The following is a 25389-nucleotide window of genomic DNA, read 5'->3' on the forward strand; positions in this document are numbered from 1 at the left end:
ATAAAGCTGTGTCTGAGTAAAGTGGTCTTAAAATGAAATGATGTGCCTTAAAGGTACAATACATTCACTTTTCCAGTGGAAACTGTGTACAGTCTCAATGCACCTTGTATAAATAAATATAACCACAAAGAATTATGGTACAATCCTGTTCCCAAGCTGAAGGCACTAAAGACCATTGACATTCTGTTACTAAGGGCAGAGCCATGAACTTGTGGGAGACTCTGTTAGAGCTAATCATTGGTGCGATCGCAGTGGCAGCGCTGCTGTCCAATGTGCTGGTGCTGCTATGCTTCATGTCCAGTGCTGAGATTCGAGCCCAAGTGCCTGGCATCTTCGTGCTCAATCTGTCCCTGTGCAACATCCTCTCAGCCACAGTGAACATGCCAGCCACGGCTCTGGGAGTCGCACAAGGTGGGAAACCATTCGGAGATGCCTTCTGTTGGACTGTAAGCTTTGTGGACACTTTCCTGACCACCAACACCATGCTGAGCATGGCTGCCCTGAGCATCGACCGCTGGGTGGCTGTGGTGTTTCCACTGACCTACTCCAGCAAGATGAGGTACAGGAAGGCGTTTGCTATGTTGGGTTACGCATGGCTTCATTCGCTCAGCTTCTCACTGACCCCAGTGCTGCTCTCCTGGACGGACTACAGTCCCTCATACGCCTCCTGCACCACTGTGCACTCCAAGCTTTCACACACTGAGCACACCACCTTCATCATCTTCACTGCCCTGCTCCACGCAGCATCCTTCCTCCTCTCCCTGATAGTACTCTGCCTCGCCTACCTCAAAGTGCTGCAAGTGGCTCGCTTCCACTGCAAGAGGATTGATGTTGTGACGGTGCAGACCCTCTTACTGCTGGTCGACATTCATCCCAGGTAATCAGCGCAGGTAGTGCTTCTTTTCAGAGGTGGGTAGAGGCTCCCAAAAGAGTGAGAAGTAATTCTTAACACCTAAAATTAATATACAATATTCATAACAACATTATTTAATATTAACGAATCATAGCAGGACTTTTCTACGAAGGTCCAAACCTCAAGATTTGAGCTTCGTCTGTTAGAGGCACTGCATATTGCTAGTGTGATTAGAGCTTTCCTTATTTTGGAGCAAGTCATGCTGTCCTCACCCTCATGTGCCTCTTGCTCTCTCTAGTGAACTTGCAGGTGGAGTAAACTGCATTTGATTAGCTCAGTTAAGCAAAGCTATTGTTGTATTAACCGGATTAGCTGTGCCTGTAATCTATCTACATGACAGTCCAAAATAAGATTAACTCATTGTAAAATATATTGTTTATTTTCTGTCCAAAGATAAAACATCTAAAAAAATAGTAACCTTGCAGGAAAAGGAAGAAAACATTCTTAAATTTCAATGGAAGTGTAAAAATAAATAATTCCAAGTCATTTTGGAGCATTTCTATTGGTCGATTCATCATGAAATTTTCACACAATGTGAAGCACAGGTGGTGTGTTGAAGTGATGTAGGAAACTAAAAATCCATAAAAGTGGAGATACATGTTTTTCTTTGGACAGCGATGATGTATTCTCATGAACTGGTCACAGATCCACAGACAGAGGGCAGCCATTTGGTGATTCCTCAGATTTGAAAGATTGAATTGCTTTGAATTTGCTGAATGAAGCTTTTTATTATCTATAAAGTGGGTCCACCTCTGATTGGACGTCCCCTCAGTTCCATAAGAAACAATCAGTTTTACAATGACAATATCCTTGAGTCATTTCGGAGGATTTAACATGTGTTCTGTCCACACCAACTCTGTGAAAACCATCCATTGAAAGTTCTTAGGAGATCTAAGGGTGGTTTTTCTACAGAAGATATACAGAAGAACCCATATTTCATTTTAAAGAGTGTGAAGATCTCAGTAGTAAACCGTTGTATGGATTGAGGCTTCTACCCACCTCTGCTTTTTCATATTTAAGCATATTGTGTTTGAATAGTGCTGTTCAACTGGTGTTCTACATTGTGGCCTCTTTCCTCCTCAGTGTCAAACAAAGGTGTTTACTGGAGCAGAAGAAACGGAGGCAGAGGGCCACCAAGAAAATCTGTGTATTCATCGGATCGTTCGTCCTCTGCTTTGGTCCTTACGTTATTACAAGGTACTACACACTCATAGACTAGTGCTCTGTAAACAGTGCTGTAGTTTTACAGTAAATTACATCACACTTTTACAGCTGCATTCTTATTTAACACAATGTTGTTGTAGTGTACGGTGCAAAAGATTATTATAATTTAAAATAATGTATAATCACAATAATGAAACAAAAACAAATATTACAAAAAACATAAATATCTAAAAAGGTTTTCCCCCTAAAAAGTAGTAGCTCTGAGGGAGAACGAAAGACAAAATTTTCCAGAAATTCTTACTTAATCATATGGATTTGTTAAATCAGCAGCACACTTGGTTTAATATAATGCAGTATTTATTAACTTGTAAAACTAGGTATTGCATGATAACCCCAAAGAAATAATACTGGACTGCCACAGTGAGATTTGGAAAGGGTTAAACCAACACATTCAAACAAATCATATCACTACTTACTGTAATAATGCTTTTGGTAATATTCAAATTTCAGATAAATAGTTTTTAAATTTCATATTCTCAGGTGCCTAAAGATATGCACAATATTGTACACTAAATATGTAAGATTTGGAGTGAATCAGTGTTTTCATGAAAATGAAAAATGTCTTCTTTTTTTTATGTGAAAACGTGCTTGTTCAGTTGTTTAGTACTGGATCCACAGCTGCAGTATCTATATGGTGAAGTAATGTCTCTGATGATATAAGAAATGGTTCTAGGGCGGCACAGTGGTGATGTCACAGTCACTCAGCTCCAGGAACCCGGAGGTTGTGGGTTTGAGTCCCGCTCCGGGTGACACTCCGTGTGTTCTCTCTGTGTCTGCGTGAGTTTCCTCCGGGTGACTGTCTGTGAGGAGTTGGTGTGTTCTCTCTGTGTCTGCGTGGGTTTCCTCCGGGTGACTGTCTGTAAGGAGTTGGTGTGTTCTCTCTGTGTCTGCGTGGGTTTCCTCCGTGTGACTGTCTGTGAGGAGTTGGTGTGTTCTCTCTGTGTCTGCGTGGGTTTCCACTGGGTGACTGTCTGTGAGGAGTTGGTGTGTTCTCTCTGTGTCTGCGTGGGTTTCCACCGGGTGACTGTCTGTGAGGAGTTGGTGTGTTCTCTCTGTGTCTGCGTGGGTTTCCTCCGGGTGACTGTCTGTGAGGAGTTGGTGTGTTCTCTCTGTGTCTGCGTGGGTTTCCACCGGGTGACTGTCCGTGAGGAGTGTGGTGTGTTCTCCCTGTGTCTGCGTGGGTTTCCTCCGGGTGACTGTCTGTGAGGAGGTTGGTGTGTTCTCGCTGTGTCCGCTAGGTTTCCTCCGGGTGCTCCAGTTTCCTCCCACAGTCCAAAAACACACGGTGGATTGGTGACTCAAAAGTGTCCGTAGGTGTGAGAGAATGTGTGTGTTGCCCTGTGAAAGACTGGTGCCTCCTCCAGGGTGTGTTCCTGCCTTGCGCCCAGTGATTCTGGGTAGGCTCCGGACCAACCGTGACCCTGAACTTGACAAGTGGTTACAGACAATGAATGAATGAATGAATGTTCTAGTGTGTTGAGCTATAACTACAGCATCTTTTATAGAAAGTAGAAGAAAAGTAGTTTGTCTCATGAGTCGGAGTCAGTGATTCAGCTCATGGTTGATGTGGGGAATCTGTAGCCAGTGTCTACAGATGAGGCCATTTACTATGTCTCAGATGGCTTAAATATAAGAGTGTGCAGCTTGTTGTTGTTGTGGGTGGAGCCATAGCTACATTATCAATAGAGTGAAAAACGTTAGGATGTTTGTGGTGGTTTAGATGTAACAGGTGTAGTCAGTGAATCAGTATGTTGATATATGGGGCGGGGAGGTGGGGGGGTGCTATTGCTACATTATTTATAGGGTGAATGTAATTAGTGAAATTGATGGAGTCTGTGACTGATTAGGATGTTGTAGTCTGTGCAGCAAGATTATCTGTGGTTGATGTATAACAGTGAACTGTTAGAGGATCAATAGGTTGTTGTTATAGTGTCTGAAGCTAGAGTCACGGAATCTACAAAATGAACTAAATTTAAATGTTTCTGAAGGTGTACGTAAGAGCTGGTGTCTGTAAATCCGTAAGTTGTAGTGGGCGGAGCTATATCAACAGTATCTATAGAGTGGATCTGGACAGTGGTGGTCTTGTGCTGAGTCTAAAGTGAAACTGTTGAAAATGTCATGTAAAATATCATCTGTACACACAAGGTCATAGGTTCACACACCCACATGGTGTAGCAAATTGAGTAAGATTAAACAGCAGGGCGATCAGCAGATTTCATTACCCCCACCCACCCTGCCACACCGCTTTGTCACTGTAACCTCATATAACACAGTAATCCCCAAAATGTAACTAGGTCTGATGAGAATAAAAGCCTGCTGTGAGAGCAAACCAATCCTTTTCATCCTATGAAGTGCAAAAGAGGGTCAAGATGAAAATAGCCACTTATCTGTGTTTGTTAAACTGTGTATATGGTATATTCATTTTTTTTATTTATTTCAAGACCATGCTGTTATGTCCAGTAGTTAATCTCACCTAATTTAATGCATGAAACCCAAATACACAATGGTTGGGGACAGTTGTAAAATGCTAATTAAAATATAAAAGCAGTGATGTGTAAATCTGCTTTGATGTGTGTTTGATAAAAACATCAGCAAACAGAACTCTGTAAAATCAAAATGACAGCTCTCACAAGGGTCAAAATTTGTCCAAATGAAGCTCCTGTCATCAAGTTCATAGTGATGAATGCAGCAGTGATGCGTCGGCCATTCAAGAGCACAACGTTCATTGGATTGAATGGCCTTTCTTCTCCCAAATCAATCAGTGTCATGCTAGCATCTGTGCAATTAGCATTCTACTCCAGCGTGTTGAGCTGTCCAGTGGCATTTTGTTAGCACCAGTTTGAAAAGAGGGAATGTAGATTCAGGTCTGAGGAAGCATATGCTCGTCTCCCCGTCCCAGCTTAGCAACCATGTGGAAGAGGAGGAGTCTTACCTAACGATGGAGTGAAATTAGCAATGACTAAATTGGGGATAAATACGAATAAATAAAAAAGTTCAGGAACTCCTCGGAAAGCTCTTGAGTGCACTTTACTGGGGGATTATCGATCAATAGATATGTCTGCAATTACCAACACTCACTTTTAGCTGAGGTGACCTGAATCTGAATTCTGGAAATTAATGTCAAAACGTGTGAGGTTTGGGGCAAATGTATTTATTTATTTATTTAAACGAGGCTCATGGTCTGTTTATCCCTATAAGAATTTACTGTGTCGCAGGTGACACATGGGCTCATTAGAAATGAATAAATTGAGTGTAACAGATTGAGTGTGTTGGGAGGAAAAGTCATGGCACAGTTACATGACAACATTTAGGGGTTAGGCACTTATTAATGAGGGCTGTCATAATCAGTCATGTAGTAGCATTAATAGTGATTATATATTAATTTACTGTTTATTTTTATGTTGAATTGAGTAACTACCACAAAGATTAATTAATGCTTTAATGGAATAGAAGAATAACCTGGAAGATTAAAAAAAAAAAAAACTTACAAAAACACTACAATATAAAATAATAATCATAATTATTATTAAGGACAATGGAAGTTAATGGATTGATTTTGTTTAGAAATTTTGGAACACTTATGTTTGTTTACCATTTGTTTATTTCAAGTTTTCAAGCTTTTGTTCAGACTGTGAGGATATGCACCACTAGGCACCTTCTCAAAACCTATAAATGCAGCAAGAAAACTGAATCTGATTAAGCTGAGTGATCTGTAATATGGTAATCAAGTGTAATCATCCAATCAAGACAGCCCTAGTGTTAATTCAGCATGAGTGAAGCCTCTGAAATAACACGAATCATTCTCCTCTTCTCCAGATTGGCAGAACTTGTTCCATCAGTGAAGATCAACCGTCACTGGGGGGTGGCCAGCAAGTGCCTGGTGTACAGCAAAGCAGCCATGGACCCTTTTGTTTATTCTTTGCTACGACAGCAGTACAGGAAGGCGCTCATCGGAATGACCAGCAGAATTCTGGGGCGCAACATATACTCTTCGTCTGGCCACAGCAGCTCCTCGGATACAGAAAACGAATGCAACCTGCCGAGGGTTAACTAAATGCGAACATTCAAGGTGAGGTGAGATGAGAGGAGGAGAGAACTGACACTCCCAGTCCCTCAACCTTCAAGCTGAGCTCTCAGGAGGCCACAGGATGGATCAGAGGGACAGCAGATGTGATTAGTCCAGAGTTCTAGAGAAAGGTTGCAGTTATGATGTATGATGACTGTTGCAGATGTGTTTTCTTGATAAGATACTTCCAAAGTACGGCCAGTTTAATGGACTTTCTATCAGTAATACATATAAGAATGAGTACACTGCAAAAAAGGCAATCTAAGCAAGTAAAATGTATTTAAATCTAGTCTAAATATCTAGTATTAGTCATTTGGAAATTGTTGTAAGCATAAAATAAAATCATAATTTTAAATCATTTTTTCTACAGAAAGTATCATATTTAGTTTGCTTCTTTTAAGCATCATTTTATGTTATTTCTTGAATTATGAAAAAATATCTGGCAATGGAATAAAACACTTTCTGTAGATAAAATGTTTTAAAACAGGTAAAAATAAGTTAGAAATAAGTTCATTCATTCATTATCTGTAACCACTTATCCAGTTCAGGGTCGAGGTGGGTCCAGAGCCTACCTGGAATCATTGGGCGCAAGGCAGGAATACACCCTAGAGGGGGCGCCAGTCCTTCACAGGGCAACACACACTCACACATTCTCTCACACAGACACTTTTGAGTCACCAATCCACCTACCAATGTGTCTTTTTCCTGTGGGAGGAAACCGGAGCACCCAGAGGAAACCCACGCAGACACAGGTAGAACACATCAAACTCCTCAAAGACAGTCACCCGGAGGAAACCCACGCAGACACAGGGAGAACACATCACACTCCTCACAGTCACTCGGAGGAAACCCACGCAGACACAGGGAGAACACACCACACTCCTCACAGACAGTCACCCAGAGCAGGACCCTCCAGGTCCCTGGAGCTGTGTGACTGCGACACAACCTGCTGCCCCACTGTGTGAGTAATACTAGATATTTAGACTAGATTTAAGTAAAGTTTACTTGCTTAGATTGCATTTTTTTCAGTGATAAGACATGCATTTACCACTGGCAGCAATTCATATTTAATGTATTATTCCTAAATTGTACAAATGCAGAGATGACAGCAAATAAACTCCTAATGGCAGCAATCACTGTCCACAGACACATTCTGAGCTATAAAAATAATATTAATAAAAAGGTTTACAAATAGTGGGATAAAAGAAAAAGACATATAATCGGTAGCATGAAAAAATATTCTCTCCTATCTCACTGTATCTTGTTATCAAATCCCACATTGCTCTCAAACACCTGGAAAAGCTCCGTTCTGTAGGTGGTCCAACTAGGACTTTGGCTGGATTAGAGGGTTATTACAGAGCTCTAACGCCAGCGTGTCCTTTTTGGGGTTTCTGATGGATTATTTGACATCACGGTTTGGCTCAGTTCAGTGGCCAAAGGCATGACTGTTAGCTCAGTAGCTGAGCCTTTCCTCCTCCTCAGACACAAACATGCAGCTGTATGGATCTGTACACGGTTCCTGAATGATATAGAGGATGTGCTGCAGAACATATCACTGCCAGGCTAGTAATGTGTGTATATGCTTAAGCAAAAAAAACAAAGTGTCTAAGTGAAGTTAATTATCACTCAATGGTAATATGTGTTTAGTTAAATGATTTAAGGAAGAATCAGCATGACTCATTTGAGTCCCCTGAGCCTAATTTGTCATTCGTCTGTAGCCTGTGTTGCCAGTTTGAAAAATCCTTTTGATGGATGAGGACAAAAGATGATAAATTACAGAACACCGCTTGACCTCGCAGATGACCTACAGACTTGGGTGTGTTCAGGGTTGACCTTTCTTAATAATCGTTTGGACTGATTTCCTGATGTTGTAAATAACCTATAACCTTCAGTACTTTGTCCATTTAAGCACCACATTTTTGAATTTGACTTATCAAACACTGCTGGAAGGTAAGGAAGCTGTATTTTTGTAAGATGCCTACAGCTAAATTAAAGTTGTTTTTGCATGCTGCGATGGAAGAACTGAATGTAATTTTCACTGATATCTGTCAGAGGAATAAATTTTGACTGTGAATATATTAACACAAATGTTCTGTGCGGATAGTCCAGTACATTGGGCTGAAAACAACACAGTGGTTTCTGAATATTGCATGAACACTAGAAAGTACAGCATGGTTTGGTCTAATACTTATTCTTAGAAAGTCCTGATGAATCAAGTAACTGTGGGTCCATTGTGATGAGAATTACACATTTTGTCTCATAACTATGTGACTCAAACAGCTCAACTGTTGCAAATAAAATCTAAGCACTGCTTTCCCCCCTCACAATAAGACCATATGCCAGACATTAAAATGTGGTTCTAAATTGAAAGGGAGCCTTTTGCCTGATGAGAAACAGAATGTACACAAACTTAAAAGGATTCTACTGTTCTCTTCACCAGCTGGAAACCACAAACGTGTCTGTTTTTATTAAATAGAAAATGAATACAACTGTACATTCACAGGAGAAGAGCAAGTAATTCCATGACTAAATACATTAATTTAATATAATTTAATTCGCAGAGCGCTTGTTTCAGCTCATGCTGTGACAAAGGAGCTTTACAGAATTCTTAGTCCTAGCTCCAAGCTGAGGTGAAAGTAGCAAAGATAAACTCCTTTAAGAATGAAGAATAAATGAGAGGAACCAAGACTCTGGTCAACACGAGTAAAACAACATACAGAAAGTAGTTAGTGAGTGTACTGTCGTCTATTTCATTTTATAATGTGTTTAGAGCTGTGAACAATGGGACATTCCTATTGGTGTAAAACTCAATCTTGTTAGTGGGTGTGAAAGTGGGACACTGGCAGATGCAGATAGTTACATGGGAGGTGAACAGAAACCCAGAATCATGAGGCTTGTTTTGTTCTGTATGTACTTTTGTGAATAGGATGCTTTAACAGTTTTATTTCAGATTTTAAACGCGATGATTCTGGAAAACTACTGTTCTCACAGCAAAACAACCTTCCCCTTGCTGTTTGTGTTCAGATGCACCACGTCTTTTAAGGTATTAGTGTATATATTTGGGTAAAGAAAACGGCTGTACTGTTTGTGGTTGAAGTTTAACTTACCTGTTACCCACCTATGGAGCAGAAATAGAGTGACATCCTCAACCCTTCTCATTCTTTTCAACATTCGGAGGCCGTCTCTAACATTCAAACACTGTTCCATTGCCATGGGTCAGCCAGCAACGCATAGAGAGAGAGCCATTTTGGAGATGCTTAGTTTGTTTTCCATTCACTGAGCCAGGGCTGCGTACAAACACCAGATCTTTTTTTCCAGTGTGTGAAGAGACCGGAGAGCTGGTGAAAAAACATTCTATGAATTCCACAAAAGGTTTGGATTAAAAATAATGAACATCATGTTGTTATTAATACTTTTGCCTTTCCTCAGGTTTGGATCTTGATTTTACCTTTTAATTTTACAATAATAAAATCAGGGCGGCACAGAGGCGCAGCAGGTAGTGTCACACAGCTCCAGGGACCTGGAGGTTGTGGGTTCGATTCCCACTCCGAGTGACTGTCTGTGAGGAGTTGGTGTGTTCTCCCTGTGTCCGTGTGGGTTTCCTCTGGGTGCTCTGGTCCAAAAACACACATTAGTAGGTGGATTGGCGACTCAATAGTGTCCGTAGGTGTGTGTGTTGCCCTGTGAACGACTGGCGCCCCCTCCAGGGTGTATTCCTGCCCTGCTCCCAATGATTCCAGGTAGGCTCTGGACCCACCGCGACCCTGAACTGGATAAGGGTTACAGATAATGAATGAATGAATAATAAAATAAAATCAGAGCCAGACAAATTTCAGTTGCAGATACATGCAGTATATTACTGGCTATGTTTCATTATGCAAGGCCCCCTGAGGAATTTTAAGACCTTGTAGTTTTGTATTTATTTGATGGAAATACCAGTTTATTTAATCTAGTGGCTGTAGACTAGGCCTACTAACCTTCAGGCGAACTACTTGCCCAAAATCTAAACAGCTGAGAAAGGTGGAGCCTAAAATTCTTAAAGTTTACTCAAGAGAAGCTCCGGGCTGTAATTTGACCGTCTGGGCTGCTCTAGCAGTGGCTTTGGGGTAAAGAGCCAGTCACAGCACGGTGACTTTAGCAGCTAGACTATCAAATTACACCCGGAGTTTCTCTTACGTCGAGCTCCAAGAAGCTCCGGCTCCAGCCTTCAACTCATCTATTCAGAAGCCGTCCAGCGTGCCACATCACCCGGGCTCCACCATGCTGAGCGTCGCGGTGGCCCTGATCCTCCTGGCCGCAGCTTTCTGCGTCCCCTCACCGTCGTGCGAACCCGAAGAGAGAGCTTTAGGTGAAGTACAACAGGACAAACTTCAGAATTATATGTTTCTTCCGCTTGGGAAACTGTAAAACCCCACATTAGGACGAGCTGAGGTCATTTCTGTACAGTTGGACGAGTTGATACTTTGTGTAGATGTTTAACGTTATATTTTACACTGTACACGTTAATTATTGAAGATTTTAGTTTTGGGTGTAATATCCTTGTCAGAAAGCGACATTTCAGGCAGTTTACACACATTTTAAATATACAACAACTTGTGATACAGTTTTAGCGTCCCGTTAGGTTTTTGCTCAGTTTCGTTAGCTACGGTTTAGCTAGTTAGGTTAATTAGTAATTCACAGAAAATACCTCAGATGTCCATTTTGTTGTTTCTCTGGTTTTGGTGGGTAAGGTTAGGACAAAATACTAGCTTTTCTATGTACAATTCAGTCATTTATATGTAGCCTACACTAAGATACTTTACAATTTTACTGATAGGAACCAGGGGGCCACGATACCCATTTTATTTAGTGCAATTTATAGTTATATTTATTCCAAAACATGTTCATAAATCATGTGGTAAGCATGTTCATAAATCTTTAACGTCAGTGAGGTCATTTGTAAAGGTATTATAGCCTCAGGGGACTTCTCTTTTAAGAGAGACCTGTCTTTTAAGTTGGTATTTGCTATGGGCAACTGTTCACCTTAATGTGCAGATTTTATGCTGTGAATATCTTTAAAAGCTCAACCTATGTGTTCTCCATTTCAGTCTAAACTGGAAAAACATAATCTTGGGGTTGCATTTATGTAAATCATAACCTCGCCAGTCTCAAGGCTGATGTGGCATTTTCTGCCCACGCAGCTGTATCAAAACTGTTCCCTAGGTTTGAGTTGGAAAAATGTAACAATTTGATGCAAACACTGAACAAATTCTGAGATTTTATTGACTACTGAGAATGAACACCAAAACATATGTATCTATTGAGCCATTGGTTGCCCATCCATTTATTCATGTGTCCATTTGTTTGTTTGTTCATTCAACCAGCTAGAATATATACCCAGTAAACATTTAGCCATTGATTCAACGTTGAAATAATGTAATGACTGCCGTCTAATCAACGTTCTCTTAAGGTTGAAAATGAAAGTTGAAAAGACGTCCAAACACAGACATTGAAAAGACGACTATTAGACGTATTTTGGACGTCCATTGACGTTATTAATTGGTCCCGAAATAAATTACTTGTATAAAACGCGTTTTGGACGTCCACTGACGTTATCGATTGGTCACCAATTAACTAACTTATTAAGATGGAATTTAGACGTCCATTAACGTTTAAAATGTCCTTGTTGGACAGACTACTTTTAGACCTATTTTGAACGTCCAGGGACGTTCCTTGTTTACTGGGTATGTTGTTTTTAGTGAGCTGTGAACACACTGGGAATAGTCTACGACGACTTTTTACGTAGAGGTACTTTCACTAAATGTTCCGTATATTGTAAGGTTCAACAATCAGTGAATGTTGTACAGATGTATGCTTTTTAGAACATCCAGACCATACCTAAACAGTTGGGTGATTGGTTTGATAAACATTTTAATTTGATTTCAGAGATTATTTCACCTGCAATACAGTTTACATAGTTCACCGTCATTAATGTTTTTTTTTGCATGTCATCATGTTACAGGCAGATGCAGGGATCCGTTTGAAGAGAAACGTAAGCAATATAAAATTGTTTCTTCCAATTGCTGACTTCAGCCTTCAAGCCTGTTCAAAATGAGTTAAAATGGAGGTCACAGCTTTTTGCCTGGAAGCCATAGGTCAAGAAAACATCACAGAATGTGATGTGACATGTCTGCTAAGTGTGAGTGAGTGAGTGATACAGAGAAAGAGAGATAAGATGGATCATGGGCCTGAGGGTGACATGAGAATGGCAGGTAAATTGTGAGACCTTTAAAGATTACATTCCATGTTGTATTAAACTTGTCCACATTCAGGGTTAAAAATCATTCTATAGGTGACAATTAGTGAAAAGGGAGTAAATTAAACACTAGAATTACATTAACAATATAACTAGAAGATTTGTTACTCTAGTTATATGTAAGAAAGCCTTTGTCTGTACGCAAAACCAGATAAACACAGCCCTGCTCCATGTCTTCTGTCCTCAGTGTACTGTTCAGACATGGTACTGAACTACTGTCAGGATGTCCCATATTCCAAGACCATGTTTCCCAACATCGTGGGCCAACAGAATCGGCAGGAGACAGAAACGAGTTCTGAGTATCTGCTATTGAGTGTGCTGCACAACCTCCTGAATGGCGAGTGCTCTCCAGACCTGCGGCTCCTTGGCTGCTCCATCCTGGCTCCACGCTGCCAGTTCGACAGAATGCAGAAGCCCTGCCGCAGCACCTGTGAGATGCTCAGAAAGAACTGTGCTCACGCTTTTGAGGCCATCGACATGGCCTGGCCCTACTTCTTGGACTGTGATCGCTTCTTTGTTGGGGATGAGGAGGGCTGTTATGACCCTTTGTCTCACCTGAGAGGTAACGGCAGAAATAGAGCAAGCTCCAACAGGTTTAGACTTCACCACATGTGTGTAATTAAACTAAAGAGAGAGCAATATCTCTAATCCCGAAGCCTTGTAGACATATAGTTAACTATATAAGTATACATATCAATCGGGATTATTTTGGGGCTATTTATAACAAAAGAAAGCATTGTCTGTTTACAAACATTTGGACATGCAATGTCATTTTTACGATGAATAGCTCTAATGTTTTTCTGACTGATTTCATACTTGCATCCTGAATTGAAAAACAGAAGAACTTTTCCATAACACAAGCAAGACCTGTGTCATTTCATACATTTGAAATGTTTATGTTCCTCTCCATTCTATCTCTCTATTTCTTTGTCCTTAACTTCAGTTTGCTTTGTCTTTCCAGCCAGACAAGATGTTGCATTTGCCAACCTCTCAGATGGTGGTCAGGCCACCATTCTCCAGTTCACATACCACTCGAATACCCAGATGTATAACATTCTAAAGAAAACAGCAGCCAAGTGTCCAGAAATCTCCAGAACCTACAGCATTGGCCGCAGTGTGGAGGGCAAAGACCTGCTGGTTATTGAGTTCTCCAATAACCCTGGACAACATGACCTTCGTGAGCACAAACAACCTTTATTTATTATGTACAGAAGGAAATGGCTGGTATCAAATCAATATAGAGAAAGGTTGTATACTGCTTATGTTTCAGTTATTACTATTCACTGACAGACATTAGTATTATGTAATGCTCAATTACCTTAAATGATCTTAATATCACAGTATCCTTTACAGACAAACCTCAGATTTGTTTCTAACGTACAGCTGCATAACTCTTGACTCTGACTGCCCTCTTGTGGACATACAAGCAAGGCACCACACAAAAGTGCAGTCATTTGTTTATATAGATATTTCCGCTTGCCTAAGCCTTGTCTAAGCCATGCCAAATTATACCCTTCTGCTTTTAATAGTGTGCACATGTACTGTGTGTAGTTGGGTTGAACCTGAATACAGCCCAAGACTCGTTTGACTTTATAAAAGTGTTTCTTCATGCAGATGGTTACCTACAGTGAACATATACAAATATTCATTCATTTATCCATCAATATTGTGTTTGGATGCCCTAATCAGTGCTTTTCTGAATTGATTGACTGTTCCACTCCACAATAAATCAAGGAAATGCTTTGCAAATGTTGTTAAAAGTAGACAGCTGCTATAGTTACAGGGGATATTTAGGTCAATTCACAGTAAAAAACTAAATTGCATGTGTATGTGTTGCAAAAGGTAGTGTCTTTGCCACACATTTCGATGTCGACATTTCATGTGGATGTGGGTTTTAACTCCCACAATTCCAAAACACATGTTGGTAGGGAGACTATCATAAGGAAATTGTTCACAGGTGTGAGTGACTGGATGTGTGAGTCCAGGGTGTGTTCCTGACTCGTGCCCAATGATTCTTGGTAAACTCTGGATCCACCACAACCAGGGTCCAGATGAAAAACACTGTCTGAACCTGAACAAACCAGGCATGTGCAGTCGGGTCCCATCAAGGTTGGACAAATAATTCAAACACTCTCATAACTGCCTGCATTGTAATGGAACCTGAGATCAAACTGATAGCGCAGTCAGAGTTTCTTCACGTTACACACACAGGGAATTTGTCTTGGTGAGTGCTAAAATGTATGACGTACCACATTCAAAAAGAAAAATATGTTTACATGTATATTTTTTTACTTTTGTTTCATGTGTGCACTGCCCTCTAGTGGAACCGGAGATTAAGTTAATCGGGAACATGCATGGAAATGAAGTGCTGGGCCGACAGCTCCTGATCTACCTGGCTCAGTACATGTGCTCTGAGTACCAGCTGGGGAATGAACGCATCCAGACGCTCATCAACCGAACGCGCATCCATCTGCTGCCCTCCATGAACCCGGACGGCTACGAGATCGCCGCTTCTGAGGTAGCTGACAGCCAAGACCCCGAAAACACCAACCAGGAAGTAAATATCCCCTATTCTGGGCAACTAGCCCGCCCGTGTCTGTCTGCCCGTCGTTCTATCGGCCGACTGACTGCACCCTCCAGCTCCCTGCACCAGAACGGGTCCTCAGAGCACAGGGGGCCATTGTAAAAGCAGCTGTAGTATAATAACCACTTGGACCACTGGTAAAGGGAGCCCTTAACAAACTAATAGATGTTTCCATAGCCATTTCGACTATGACTTCATTATCATATAACCCTTGGTAGTGTTCTCATTCCATCTTTATTCACCATGACTATCTCTGTTACTGAAATGATCAGCACAGATGAAGGTTAAGTGTCAGACAAATGTAAACCGTTCTTTGTAATCTGACAGCTCTGTAGCAGCATGTTAAGTATCATCACTAATTCCTCAAACCTTACAGGATACTGTAAAGTTGTGCATGTGTCGGACAAATTTGGGGCAAAAAAGCTGCTGAATTTACTCAGATTACAAATTGTGGTATTTTCACTTTTTTTCCCAGTGCCGGGGTGGTCTTGTCATGGAAGCTCATGCAATCGCTACAAAAAGGCTTTGTGATTTTAGAAAACATTGTCAGTGTTCAAAGAAAAACATGTTTAATGTTTAGTTTACTACATCAATTTGAACCCAGGGGTCCTCAGAGTTCATGATGAGTGAACCAATACCTGTGCTCCAAAATCTTTATACACTGACTTCCAGTGGAAGTTAAGAAGGGTTTTTCCCTTCTCTAAAGTGACTATTTTGGAGATACATGTTTTTCCTTGTAATGAGCCTGCACAGTTGAAGCTTATCATTGATGTCAGAACAAAACCTTCTATTTCCAAAAGGTTGGTAGAATATTGTTTATTCAAAGTCATTTTGGACATTTCTGTTGACCTGGTATTTGTTCCTACAGTCGCAACTAGTGCTGGGCGATATGACCGCAAATCAATATCACAATTAACTGGAAAGTTTACCTCAATAATGTGTAATTTACATTTAATTTTTTTGCACTCATAGTTCACTGACAAGGCTTGTGCTGTAAGTATGCACAAATATTAAAGCTGGGGAATAGACTGATGGTATTAACTTTAGTTATTGAAACTGTTTTTAAAAATGCATACATTTGACCCTTTATGTTCAGCAATGTCTTTACTAAAGTCAAAACAGGTCCAACTCACAGGCAGAATATTCCTTTGGTTCAAACTGCTTGATTGCTTGTGATTTTATGCTTGTAGTATTTTGGTTTTAAAGAGACAGTACATGAACACTGGGCAGCACGGTGGGGCAGCAGTTAGTGTCGCAGTCACACAGCTCCAGGGGCCTGGAGGTTGTGGGTTTGATTCCCGCTCCAGGTGACTGTCTGTGAGGAGTTGGTGTGTTCTCCCTGTGTCTGCGTGGGTTTCCTCCGGGTGACTGTCTGTGAGGAGTGTGGTGTGTTCTCCCTGTGTCTGCGTGGGTTTCCTCCGGGTGACTGTCTGTAAGGAGTGTGGTGTGTTCTCCCTGTGTCTGTGTGGGTTTCCTCCGGGTGACTGTCTGTGAGGAGTGTGGTGTGTTCTCCCTGTGTCTGCGTGGGTTTCCTCCGGGTGCTCCGGTTTCCTCCCACAGTCCAAAAACACGCTGGTAGGTGGATTGGCGACTCAAAAGTGTCCGTAGGTGTGAGTGAATGTGTCAGTGTGTGTCTGTGCGCCCCCTCAAGGGTGTATTCCCGCATTGCGCCCAATGATTCCTGGTAGGCTCTGGACCCACCGCGACCCTGAACTTGATAAGCGCTCACAGATAATGAATGAATGAATGCACATGAACACATATTTTGGGGCATATTTAAAGAATTAACAAAACAAACAAACAAAAAAGGACCAAATTAAAAAATGTCAATATAATTAATATAGGACTCTAAATGTTGATTGATACATTTTCGATTAAAGACCCAGCTCTAGGAGCAACTGCTGTTGTAATGTAATGTGAAAAAAATGTAAAAGGAGCAAATTGGACATAGAAGGTTTTGTTCCCAAAGTGATGCAGGAATGGCAGGTAAATGTACAAGTGACAGCAGATGGCAGTTACTGTGCTGTCGTTATGTTGTGCTTCAGCTTATTCTCAGCAGCGAGCAATGATTTTCACCATGATAATGGCTAATAAATCATAACATGCATGATATGCAGAAACATTTGCATATCAGTCTGCAGGAGATACATATATATGCAAGTCCAATTGAGAGTAAAAAATGTTATTGCATGAGGAATGAGGATAATTTCACACAGGCATTTGTATCTCTCTTTTTACCTGACTATCTTTTGTTTTGTCTGCGCTTATCTGCTGCATGAGCATGCTGAGGTTTCTTTCTGGCTGTCAGTTTCCCACATTCACTTCACTCAATCACTGCTGATCTCAGATGTGTCTTGAATAATGAGCGTTTTTTCTGCCACGTGAGATGCTAATTACTAGCAGGTCACATAGTATGTCATGTTAATTGATCACAATAACTGATGCTGCACAAGCCTGACATGGCACAATCTAACCATGCTACATAGGTACAGATGTTATTTTAAGCACTGTTTGGATATAGAGGCATATAAAAAAAAAGTTCAAACCCTCTGCTGATCTGTTCACTGTAGTGGAAAAGTCTGATTACATTTTGAAAGTCTAACGATAATTTAAAATAGGGTGAACTCTTCAGTAGGCACCAGCTAACGATGATGGTAAGTATTCAAAACAATGTCTAGAAACAGAGTTATAGGAATGAATATGAAACACAGCTAGGGTACATTCTGTGAAGTGACTAACCCTGAAGCTCTATGAAGTGTTGTCCTAACATGTTCTGTTTCGCTGGGGTGGGACGTTTAGGGTCATATTTTTAATGGCTGGACCAGTGGCCGAGCCAATGCCCAGAACCTCGACCTGAACCGCAACTTCCCTGACCTGACCTCCATCTACTACAACCGCCGGCGCTTCAGAAGATTCCGCAATGACCACATCCCCATCCCTGACTCCTACTGGTTCAATAAGGTGTGTTGCTTTAGAGCACCACTGTACAATTAAAGAAACGAACATCACAAAGTGTAGTTTATATTGGCAAAAGTAGATGAAGGCCATTAAATGATTGAAGGTCAACACCCTTTTGTGTTCATTTGTATGTTCTCTGTTTTTTCCCTTGATGATAAAGTGACAGGAGATAGAAGAGTTTGGCTGTGTGTCATGTCAAATTACTGTCCCAGTGAGTCCCCGAAGCAAGGCAAATTAATGAGATGCATAATACATGTCACTTGTAATAATTCAAATTTGAATGTGATTTTCCATTGTTTTCTTCAATAATACGTTTTTATTAATTATAAAGTTTCAAATAAATTTCAGTGGAGTATGAAAAGTACTTGTGTATTGGTGTGGGAGATTAAAATATTCTCACTGCAGCAGAAGTGTGAGAACCACTGCTTGAGGAGATCAGGATAACTGAGACTCAGTTATACTCAGTATTATAAAGTCTGCTTATGTACCTCCCTCTGGCTTCTTTCTTTCCAGGTGGCCCCAGAGACCTACGCTGTAATGAAGTGGATCAGGGCCATTCCTTTCGTGCTCTCGGCCAGTCTGCACGGAGGAGAGCTGGTCATCTCGTACCCGTTTGACTTCTCTAAACACCCTGAGGAAGAGAAGATGTTTTCTCCCACGCCTGATGAGCAGGTTTGAATTCTGGGAAATAAGAGTAATGTCTGTGTTTCCAAGCCTCGAGGCCTGTTTTTAGGGTGTTTTCACACCTGCACCTTTTAGTCCCTTTAAATCGAACTCTGGTTTGTTTTCACCCTTGGTGCGGTTCCCTTGGGCAGGTGTGAAAGAAGTGATCGCTCTCAGATGCGGACCAGAACAACCACACCGAGACCTTTGAGAGGAAGTGGTCTCGGTCCAGACCCAAACGAACTCTGCTGCGGTTAGTTTGTGGTGAGAACGTGATCCGACCCAACAATAAGGTGTATGCGGCAGGTCGGAGCTAAAGGGCATTCGTAGCCAGTCTGTGCTCTACAAATTGGATGCAGTAGGCAGGTAAACAGAACTGGTTAAAATTTAGCTGCTAATTGGAGTAATGTATCAGAAACACTAGTACAGAACACAGGACCTTCTTCCTGTGTTTACATTCTTGCTCCCCCCTCAGTAAGTTCTGACCAATCAGCGGTGAGAACATTCTCACGTGGTTTGCAGTGCACTTGGATTTTTCAATGTGTGAAAACAAACCAAACCAAGAGGAAAATGGTCCAAGTTTATGAGCTTCTTAACTGATTCGGACCAGAACGTTCGGACTACTGGTGTGAAAACGTCCTAAATGATTAAGATGAGAAGAGATATTTCTTTATGTTCACGGATAGTTCTGCATTAGTCCAACAGGGTTTATTAAGATCCAATCAGCATTGAGTCAGCTAATATTGTTTTAATCTTGCGGCACGGTGGTGCAGTCACACAACTCCAGGGACCTGGAGGTTGTGGGTTCAAGTCCCGCTCCGGGTGACTGTCTGTAAGGAGTGTGGTGTGTTCTCCCTGTGTCCGCGTGGGTTTCCTCCCACAGTCCAAAAACACACGTTGGTAGGTGGATTGGCGACTAAAAGTGTCCGTGTGTGAGTGAATGTGTGAGTGTGTTGCCCTGTGAAGGACTGGCGCCCCCTCCAGAGTGTATTCCCGCCTTGCGCCCAATGACTCTATGACCCACTGTGACCCTGAACTGGATAAGCGCTTACAGATAATGAATGAATGAATTAATGTTTTAATCTTGTTATAAATCTGTTGGTTAGATTTTCAAGCAGTTGGCCAGGACGTATGCAGATGCTCATGCCACCATGTCCAACAATGACACAGACAGATGTGGAGCTTCGTTTGTGAGCAAAGGAGGCATCATCAATGGGGCTCTGTGGTACAGCTTTCCTGGAGGTAACTGTCAGGTTTAAAACTTCAACATAGAGGGAGCTTTAGAATTATCACCTGTTGAATAAAACACATAAAAGTGATCAATTATTGAATCCCTTTTCTGTTTCTGAAAGTTTACTGTAGTCTCGGATCAATATAAATGGGGAGATTTATATGTGTCATAATTAATACTCCATATAAACTAGTTTTACAGTAATATACAAGTGGTATATTCATCATTCATAGCTGTTATTAAAGTGATAAGCCACAAGAGGCCGTGTTTCACTGTGATTTTATCATGGGTGAAGTTGGTTACCAGATTTTAGGATGGGAACTATCTGTTTTATAAACCTGGTTATGCACTAGACGTCTTAAAAATGACCATTTAATCTCAGCGTAAAAATATTTAATAAGGAGTAGTTTTTATAGTGCTTTATTAGTGCTTTATTATGCGGTGAACAATCAAACGTATTCGTTTTCATTAACATCTACCTTTTTATTGAAAAATTCTATTGGCCAAACAGTACTTTATACATTTTAAGGGCATTTTTAAAAATAGTAATAATAAAATGATGGTGGTATAAGCCTCAGTTGTACGTTCTATGAACACATAAAAAGAGTGCCATTGTTTCTAGGCCTTATATTATGCCATTTGTGTGTTGGTGTTTATTAGGTATGTCAGACTTTAACTACCTGCACAGTAACTGTCTGGAGCTGACCGTGGAGCTCGGTTGTGATAAGTTTCCTTCTGAAGGGGAACTGTATCCCGAGTGGCTGAGGAACAAGGAAGCTCTCCTCAGCTTCATGGAGTCTGTGAGTCTGTATATATATTGATATAATAATGTGGGTAGAATAGCGGCTGGCAAAATTCAGCTTAAACTGATATTACATATTCCACATAGTAGACAGTAATAATTCTAACTTGATCAGTCACATTAATGTAAAGTCTGGCTTGTGGTGGTGAAGCTGCTTGACTTCAAATTTGCCTCTTGGGCCACCATAGGAGGTTTAGCTCTTCAGGTCCAGAACCAATCACCTTACATCCATACCTGAGTTCACTAAGGTTTTTGTGCCATCTGATCCTCACAGAAATGTTCTAACGTTGAGTCAAAGCCTTCCCAGAAAAGTTGTAGAGGGACAAACACCCAGTGAATATCTTTCATTTTAGAAGAAATGTTGGATGAGCAAGTGCCCACAACTTTTGACAATGTATTTCATGAGCACTGTCCAATTATTTCACCGACTGTAAATAATTATAGGCAACGCACATTAAAACCACTAGGTGGCAGAAGTGTAACATGAATAAATGATCACATACACCTCTCAGCCACCTTTTTTTGTACACAGATTGTCCATTTTATCAGCTCCACTAGTTACTACAATACAGCTCTACATTTACAGATGGTAGTCCATTTGTTTCTTTACATACTTTGTTAGCCCAAATTCACCCTGTGTTTTATTGGTCAGGACCCCCACAGGACCACTACAGAGCAGGTATTATTTGTGTGGTGCGTCATTTTCAGCGCTGCAGTGACACTGACGTGGTGGTGGCCTGTTAATGTGTGTTATACTAAAGGACATTGCTTGTACAATCAAGAAAATCATTTTAATATTTTGGCTGATCAGTGTGTTTTGATCTTGTTAATCATATATGTTGTTGTTTTGATGATACTTGTATTTAGCTGTGAAAAAATAATTCTAGAACTTTGAGTATGTTGCAGGTCCACAGAGGAATAAAGGGCATTGTAAAAGACAAAAATGGGAATGCAATCAAAGGGGCCATCATATCTGTAAAGGGGATACGGCGTGATATCACCACAGGTAAGTACATTGCAAGTGATTTTACAGCTTTCATTGCTATAACCACAGCAGTTGTTTGTTTGTTGTTTGTTTTAAAGGTTTCTATATCTCTCTTAGTATCTTTTCATTCTATTGTGTAGACTTGGTTACATCTGAATGTTCTTATACTACCTACATGTGACAGGAGTAAACGTGATTCTGCCTGTCTTTGCATTTCAAAGAAAAACATGTGTCTTCAAAATAGTACATTTATAGGAAAAGGAAAACTCTTTATACCTTTTAATTGAAGTAAATGTAAAAAGGTTTTATTTCATTATTATTATAATAATTTTAACAGATGCACAACTCCTTTTGATTAATCAAGGACTTCCAGTCATTTGTAATAGTACATTAATTCAGCTTTGTTGAACACTGCCTAAGACGTTATAATCAAGTCACAATATGGAATCATTTTTGGAATCACAATATGTTTTGCAATATATTTTTGATCAGATTTATTTATTTGATTGCTGCAGATGCTTTTTACATGGTGGTTACATCTTTTTATAAAGATTGGACCAATAGAAATGTTCCAAAATGGAATAATATGATATTGCTTTGACTTATATACAGAGGTTGGACAATGAAACTGAAACACCTGACATTTTAGTGTGGGAGTGTTCATGGCTAAATTGGACCAGCCTGGTGGCCAGTCTTCATTAACCGCACATTGCACCAGTAAGACCAGAGTGTGAAGCTTCAATTAGCAGAGGGTAAGAGCACAGTTTTGCTCAAAATATTGCAATGCACACCACATTATGGGTGACATACCAGAGTTCAAAAGAGGACAAATTGTTGGTGCACCTCAACTCTCCTGTTTCCAGCAGAACTGTCCATCGGGAGCTCCACAGGGTCAATATACACGGCCGGGCTGCTATAGCCAAACTTTGGTCACTCATGCCAACGCCAAACATCGGTTTCAATGGTTGCAAGGAGCGCAAATCTTGGGCTGTGGACAATGTGAAACATGTATTGTTCTCTGATGAGTCCACCTTTACTGTTTTCCCCACATCCGGGAGAGTTACGGTGTAAAGAAGCATACCACCCAGACTGTTGCATGCCCAGAGTGAAGCAAGGGGGTGGATCAGTGATGGTTTGGGCTGCCGTATCATGGCATTCCCTTGGCCCAATACTTGTGCTAGATGGGCTGCCAAGGACTACCGAACCATTCTGGAGGACCATGTGCATCCAATGGTTCAAACATTGTGTCCTGAAGGCGGTGCCGTGTATCAGGACGACAATGCACCAATACACACAGCAAGACTGGTGAAAGATTGGTTTGATGAACATGAAAGTGAAGTTGAACATCTCCCATGGCCTGCACAGTCACCAGATCTAAATATTATTGAGCCACTTTGGGGTGTTTTGGAGGAGCGTGTCAGGAAACGTTTTCCTCCACCAGCATCACGTAGAGACCTGGCCACTATCCTGCAAGAAGAATGGTTTAAAATCCCTCTGACCACTGTGCAGGACTTGTATATGTCATTCCCAAGACGAATTGACACTGTATCGGCCGCAAAAGGAGGCTCTACACCATACTAATAAATTATTGTGGTCTAAAACCAGGTTTCAGTTTCATTGTCCAACCCCTGTGTGTGTATATATATATATATATATATATATATATATACGTTCAAGTTGGGTTTTTGCATAATAAATAATGAAAGCAGCCATAGCATGTTTGGAGAAAAAGAAATATACCGACCCCAACTTGGCAGAGATCAATGTGGCAGTAACAGTATGGGAGGAGGCTCTTTGTACCACAAGAAGAAACAAAACTGTCCACTCGTTCTTTCTTTCCAGCTGAGGATGGTGATTACTGGCGGCTGCTGAATCCAGGCATCTACGTCATAAGCGCCACTGCTAAAGGCTACTCTAAAGTAACGAAGCGCATCAGACTGCCTCGCAACATGCAGAAGGTGGGCAATGTGGACTTTATACTGGAAAAGTTGCCTGTGGATCCTGACTTTGACTACTTCAACATCCCTGAGCTGGACCATTACGAACGCTTCGACCCCTTCAACCAGTTTAGGCAGTACAGCGATAGAGATCTGGGTGAGAACGGAGAGGAAAGGACAGAGAAGCCCTGGTGGTGGGGCTACTTTAGTCAGCAGGGCTCATCCTCCCCCACCTGGCTTCTGAGGAACTATTAAGACCTGCTTGAATTTGCTGGAGAGAAGCTCACCTCCCAAATAACCCTAAGCCCAGTCACTGCACTTTAAGTTGATCTTACTAAACAGTATACACGTTATGGCATTATGATTCAGAATACATATCCTTCCTTGGTGGCTTGGAAATGTACACTTCATATAAAAAGGGGCTAGGGCTTGATTGGTCTTTTAAAAGTATAGATTACTAAACCCCAAATTAAATAAAACATGGCAGCTAGACAATTGTTTGGCTGGGGTAAAAATATATTTTTGTATCGTCACAGGCATTTATATCAGGGAACATTATGTTATGAACTTTAGTTCTATGCTTGTTGGAACCTTGGAAAGGGAATATATGTTGGTTTTCATTTGAAGCAAACCGCTGTTTCCAATTTCCATTAAATGTTTTGAGATACAGTTGCCAGTGGACTGGAGTGTGGTTATGTTAGAGTATGATTAATCAGACTTTTATAGCAGAATTTTGTCCACAAACTAAATTCACTGAGGTCACTGGTCCTTATGTTTGTACATGCAGACTACATAAAGTCAGTCTGCTCTTGGGGTCAACATAGGGTCCAGTGTTTCAACTTGATATCCACATTGATTCTGATGTTTGTACCTGAGATCTACGTAAGTTTCTGTGCACATTACAGGAATTCTCAAACAAAACACACAGTACCAAACAGTGTGTATATGCTAAAATATTTCAGAGCTTACGCTACATTTCAAATGTTTGGAATTACTTGTCATGAATAAAACTTATTCAGCTGTTATTAAGTGATATTTTAAAAGGTCAGATTCAAATGTTTTTAAACTGAACATCAGAGTTGTGTGATTGGGGCCCAGCCCATTGTTTTATTTAAGCAAACTTTGCTGTTGAAGGACATTCTCACAACAACATAATGTTGAGCAAATCACGTAAACCTCTTGTTTTATTTAAATCAATACACAAAGACAACATTTAAAACATAAAAAATGAGAAACCCTGGGGGTGGGGCCCAGTCCTTTGCAGGGCGAAACACACTGACACATTCACTCACACGTAAGGACACTTTTGAGTGGCCAATCCATCTACCGTGTGATTTTGGATAGTGGACGGAAAACCAGAACACCCGGAGGTAACCTACATGGACACTGGGAGAACACACCGAGCTTCCGAAGCGGGGCTCGAAACACGCTAAGCTAAATATATAGTTACTTCTTTGCATGAGAGCTTTAACTTGAATTTACTGTAGATGAAGGAACCTAGAGGTTGCTAATTAATTTAAGTTCAGAAACATGATTCTTGCACTTTTTAGGTAGTTGGCCACAGTCTTTCACAAAGGGTTGAACTGAACCCCTCACCATTTTACTGGCTCAGCCTCTCTGAGAACCTATCTTTTTAGAACCAGTAATGTCACTGATTTGTTGCTAGGTAACCTAATAAATTTTCGTAGCATTTACCAACTTCACCAGTCTTTTTGTATCCCATCCCAGTTT

The 25389-nt window shown here is 40.9% G+C and overlaps 2 protein-coding genes across 4 annotated transcripts; both read left to right on the forward strand.

The window, feature by feature from the left end:
- Positions 1–203: 203 nt before the first annotated feature.
- gpr78a (G protein-coupled receptor 78a) lies at positions 204–6279 on the forward strand. Its single transcript, XM_066678189.1, has 3 exons — positions 204–877; positions 1997–2110; positions 5954–6279. The coding sequence occupies exons 1-3, from the start codon at positions 204–206 to the stop codon at positions 6189–6191; spliced, it is 1026 nt and encodes a 341-aa protein (XP_066534286.1). The 3' UTR covers positions 6192–6279.
- A 3964-nt stretch (positions 6280–10243) lies between these two features.
- On the forward strand, positions 10244–24925 carry cpz (carboxypeptidase Z). 3 transcript variants are annotated; one of them, XM_066679406.1, is made up of 11 exons: positions 10244–10551; positions 12205–12234; positions 12686–13060; positions 13460–13675; positions 14820–15055; positions 17882–18043; positions 18554–18712; positions 19810–19945; positions 20595–20734; positions 21643–21742; positions 23564–24925. In XM_066679406.1, the coding sequence occupies exons 1-11, from the start codon at positions 10464–10466 to the stop codon at positions 23911–23913; spliced, it is 1992 nt and encodes a 663-aa protein (XP_066535503.1). In that variant the 5' UTR covers positions 10244–10463; the 3' UTR covers positions 23914–24925. The 3 variants fall into 3 exon arrangements, with proteins under 3 accessions (XP_066535503.1, XP_066535504.1, XP_066535505.1); XM_066679407.1 differs by having other exon boundaries at positions 10246–10551; positions 14820–15016; positions 23564–24923; XM_066679408.1 differs by lacking the exons at positions 10244–10551; positions 12205–12234 and adding an exon at positions 12262–12454 and having other exon boundaries at positions 23564–24924.
- The last annotated feature ends 464 nt before the right edge of the window (positions 24926–25389 follow it).

This window comes from Hoplias malabaricus, chromosome 8 (genome assembly GCF_029633855.1).
Source record: "Hoplias malabaricus isolate fHopMal1 chromosome 8, fHopMal1.hap1, whole genome shotgun sequence".
In the NCBI taxonomy this organism is placed as follows: Eukaryota; Metazoa; Chordata; class Actinopteri; order Characiformes; family Erythrinidae; genus Hoplias; species Hoplias malabaricus.

What these genes read in the sequence shown, in the direction of transcription:
- gpr78a (XM_066678189.1), top strand. Translation starts at nt 204, where the DNA reads ATGAACTTGTGGGAGACTCTGTTAGAGCTAATCATTGGTGCGATCGCA. An exon ending in CTGGTCGACATTCATCCCAG is followed by an intron (nt 878 to 1,996) that starts GTAATCAGCGCA and finishes TTTCCTCCTCAG; the next exon opens with TGTCAAACAAAGGTGTTTAC. An exon ending in GGTCCTTACGTTATTACAAG is followed by an intron (nt 2,111 to 5,953) that starts GTACTACACACT and finishes CCTCTTCTCCAG; the next exon opens with ATTGGCAGAACTTGTTCCAT.
- cpz (XM_066679406.1), top strand. Translation starts at nt 10,464, where the DNA reads ATGCTGAGCGTCGCGGTGGCCCTGATCCTCCTGGCCGCAGCTTTCTGC. An exon ending in ACCCGAAGAGAGAGCTTTAG is followed by an intron (nt 10,552 to 12,204) that starts GTGAAGTACAAC and finishes ATCATGTTACAG; the next exon opens with GCAGATGCAGGGATCCGTTT. An exon ending in CCCTGGACAACATGACCTTC is followed by an intron (nt 13,676 to 14,819) that starts GTGAGCACAAAC and finishes ACTGCCCTCTAG; the next exon opens with TGGAACCGGAGATTAAGTTA.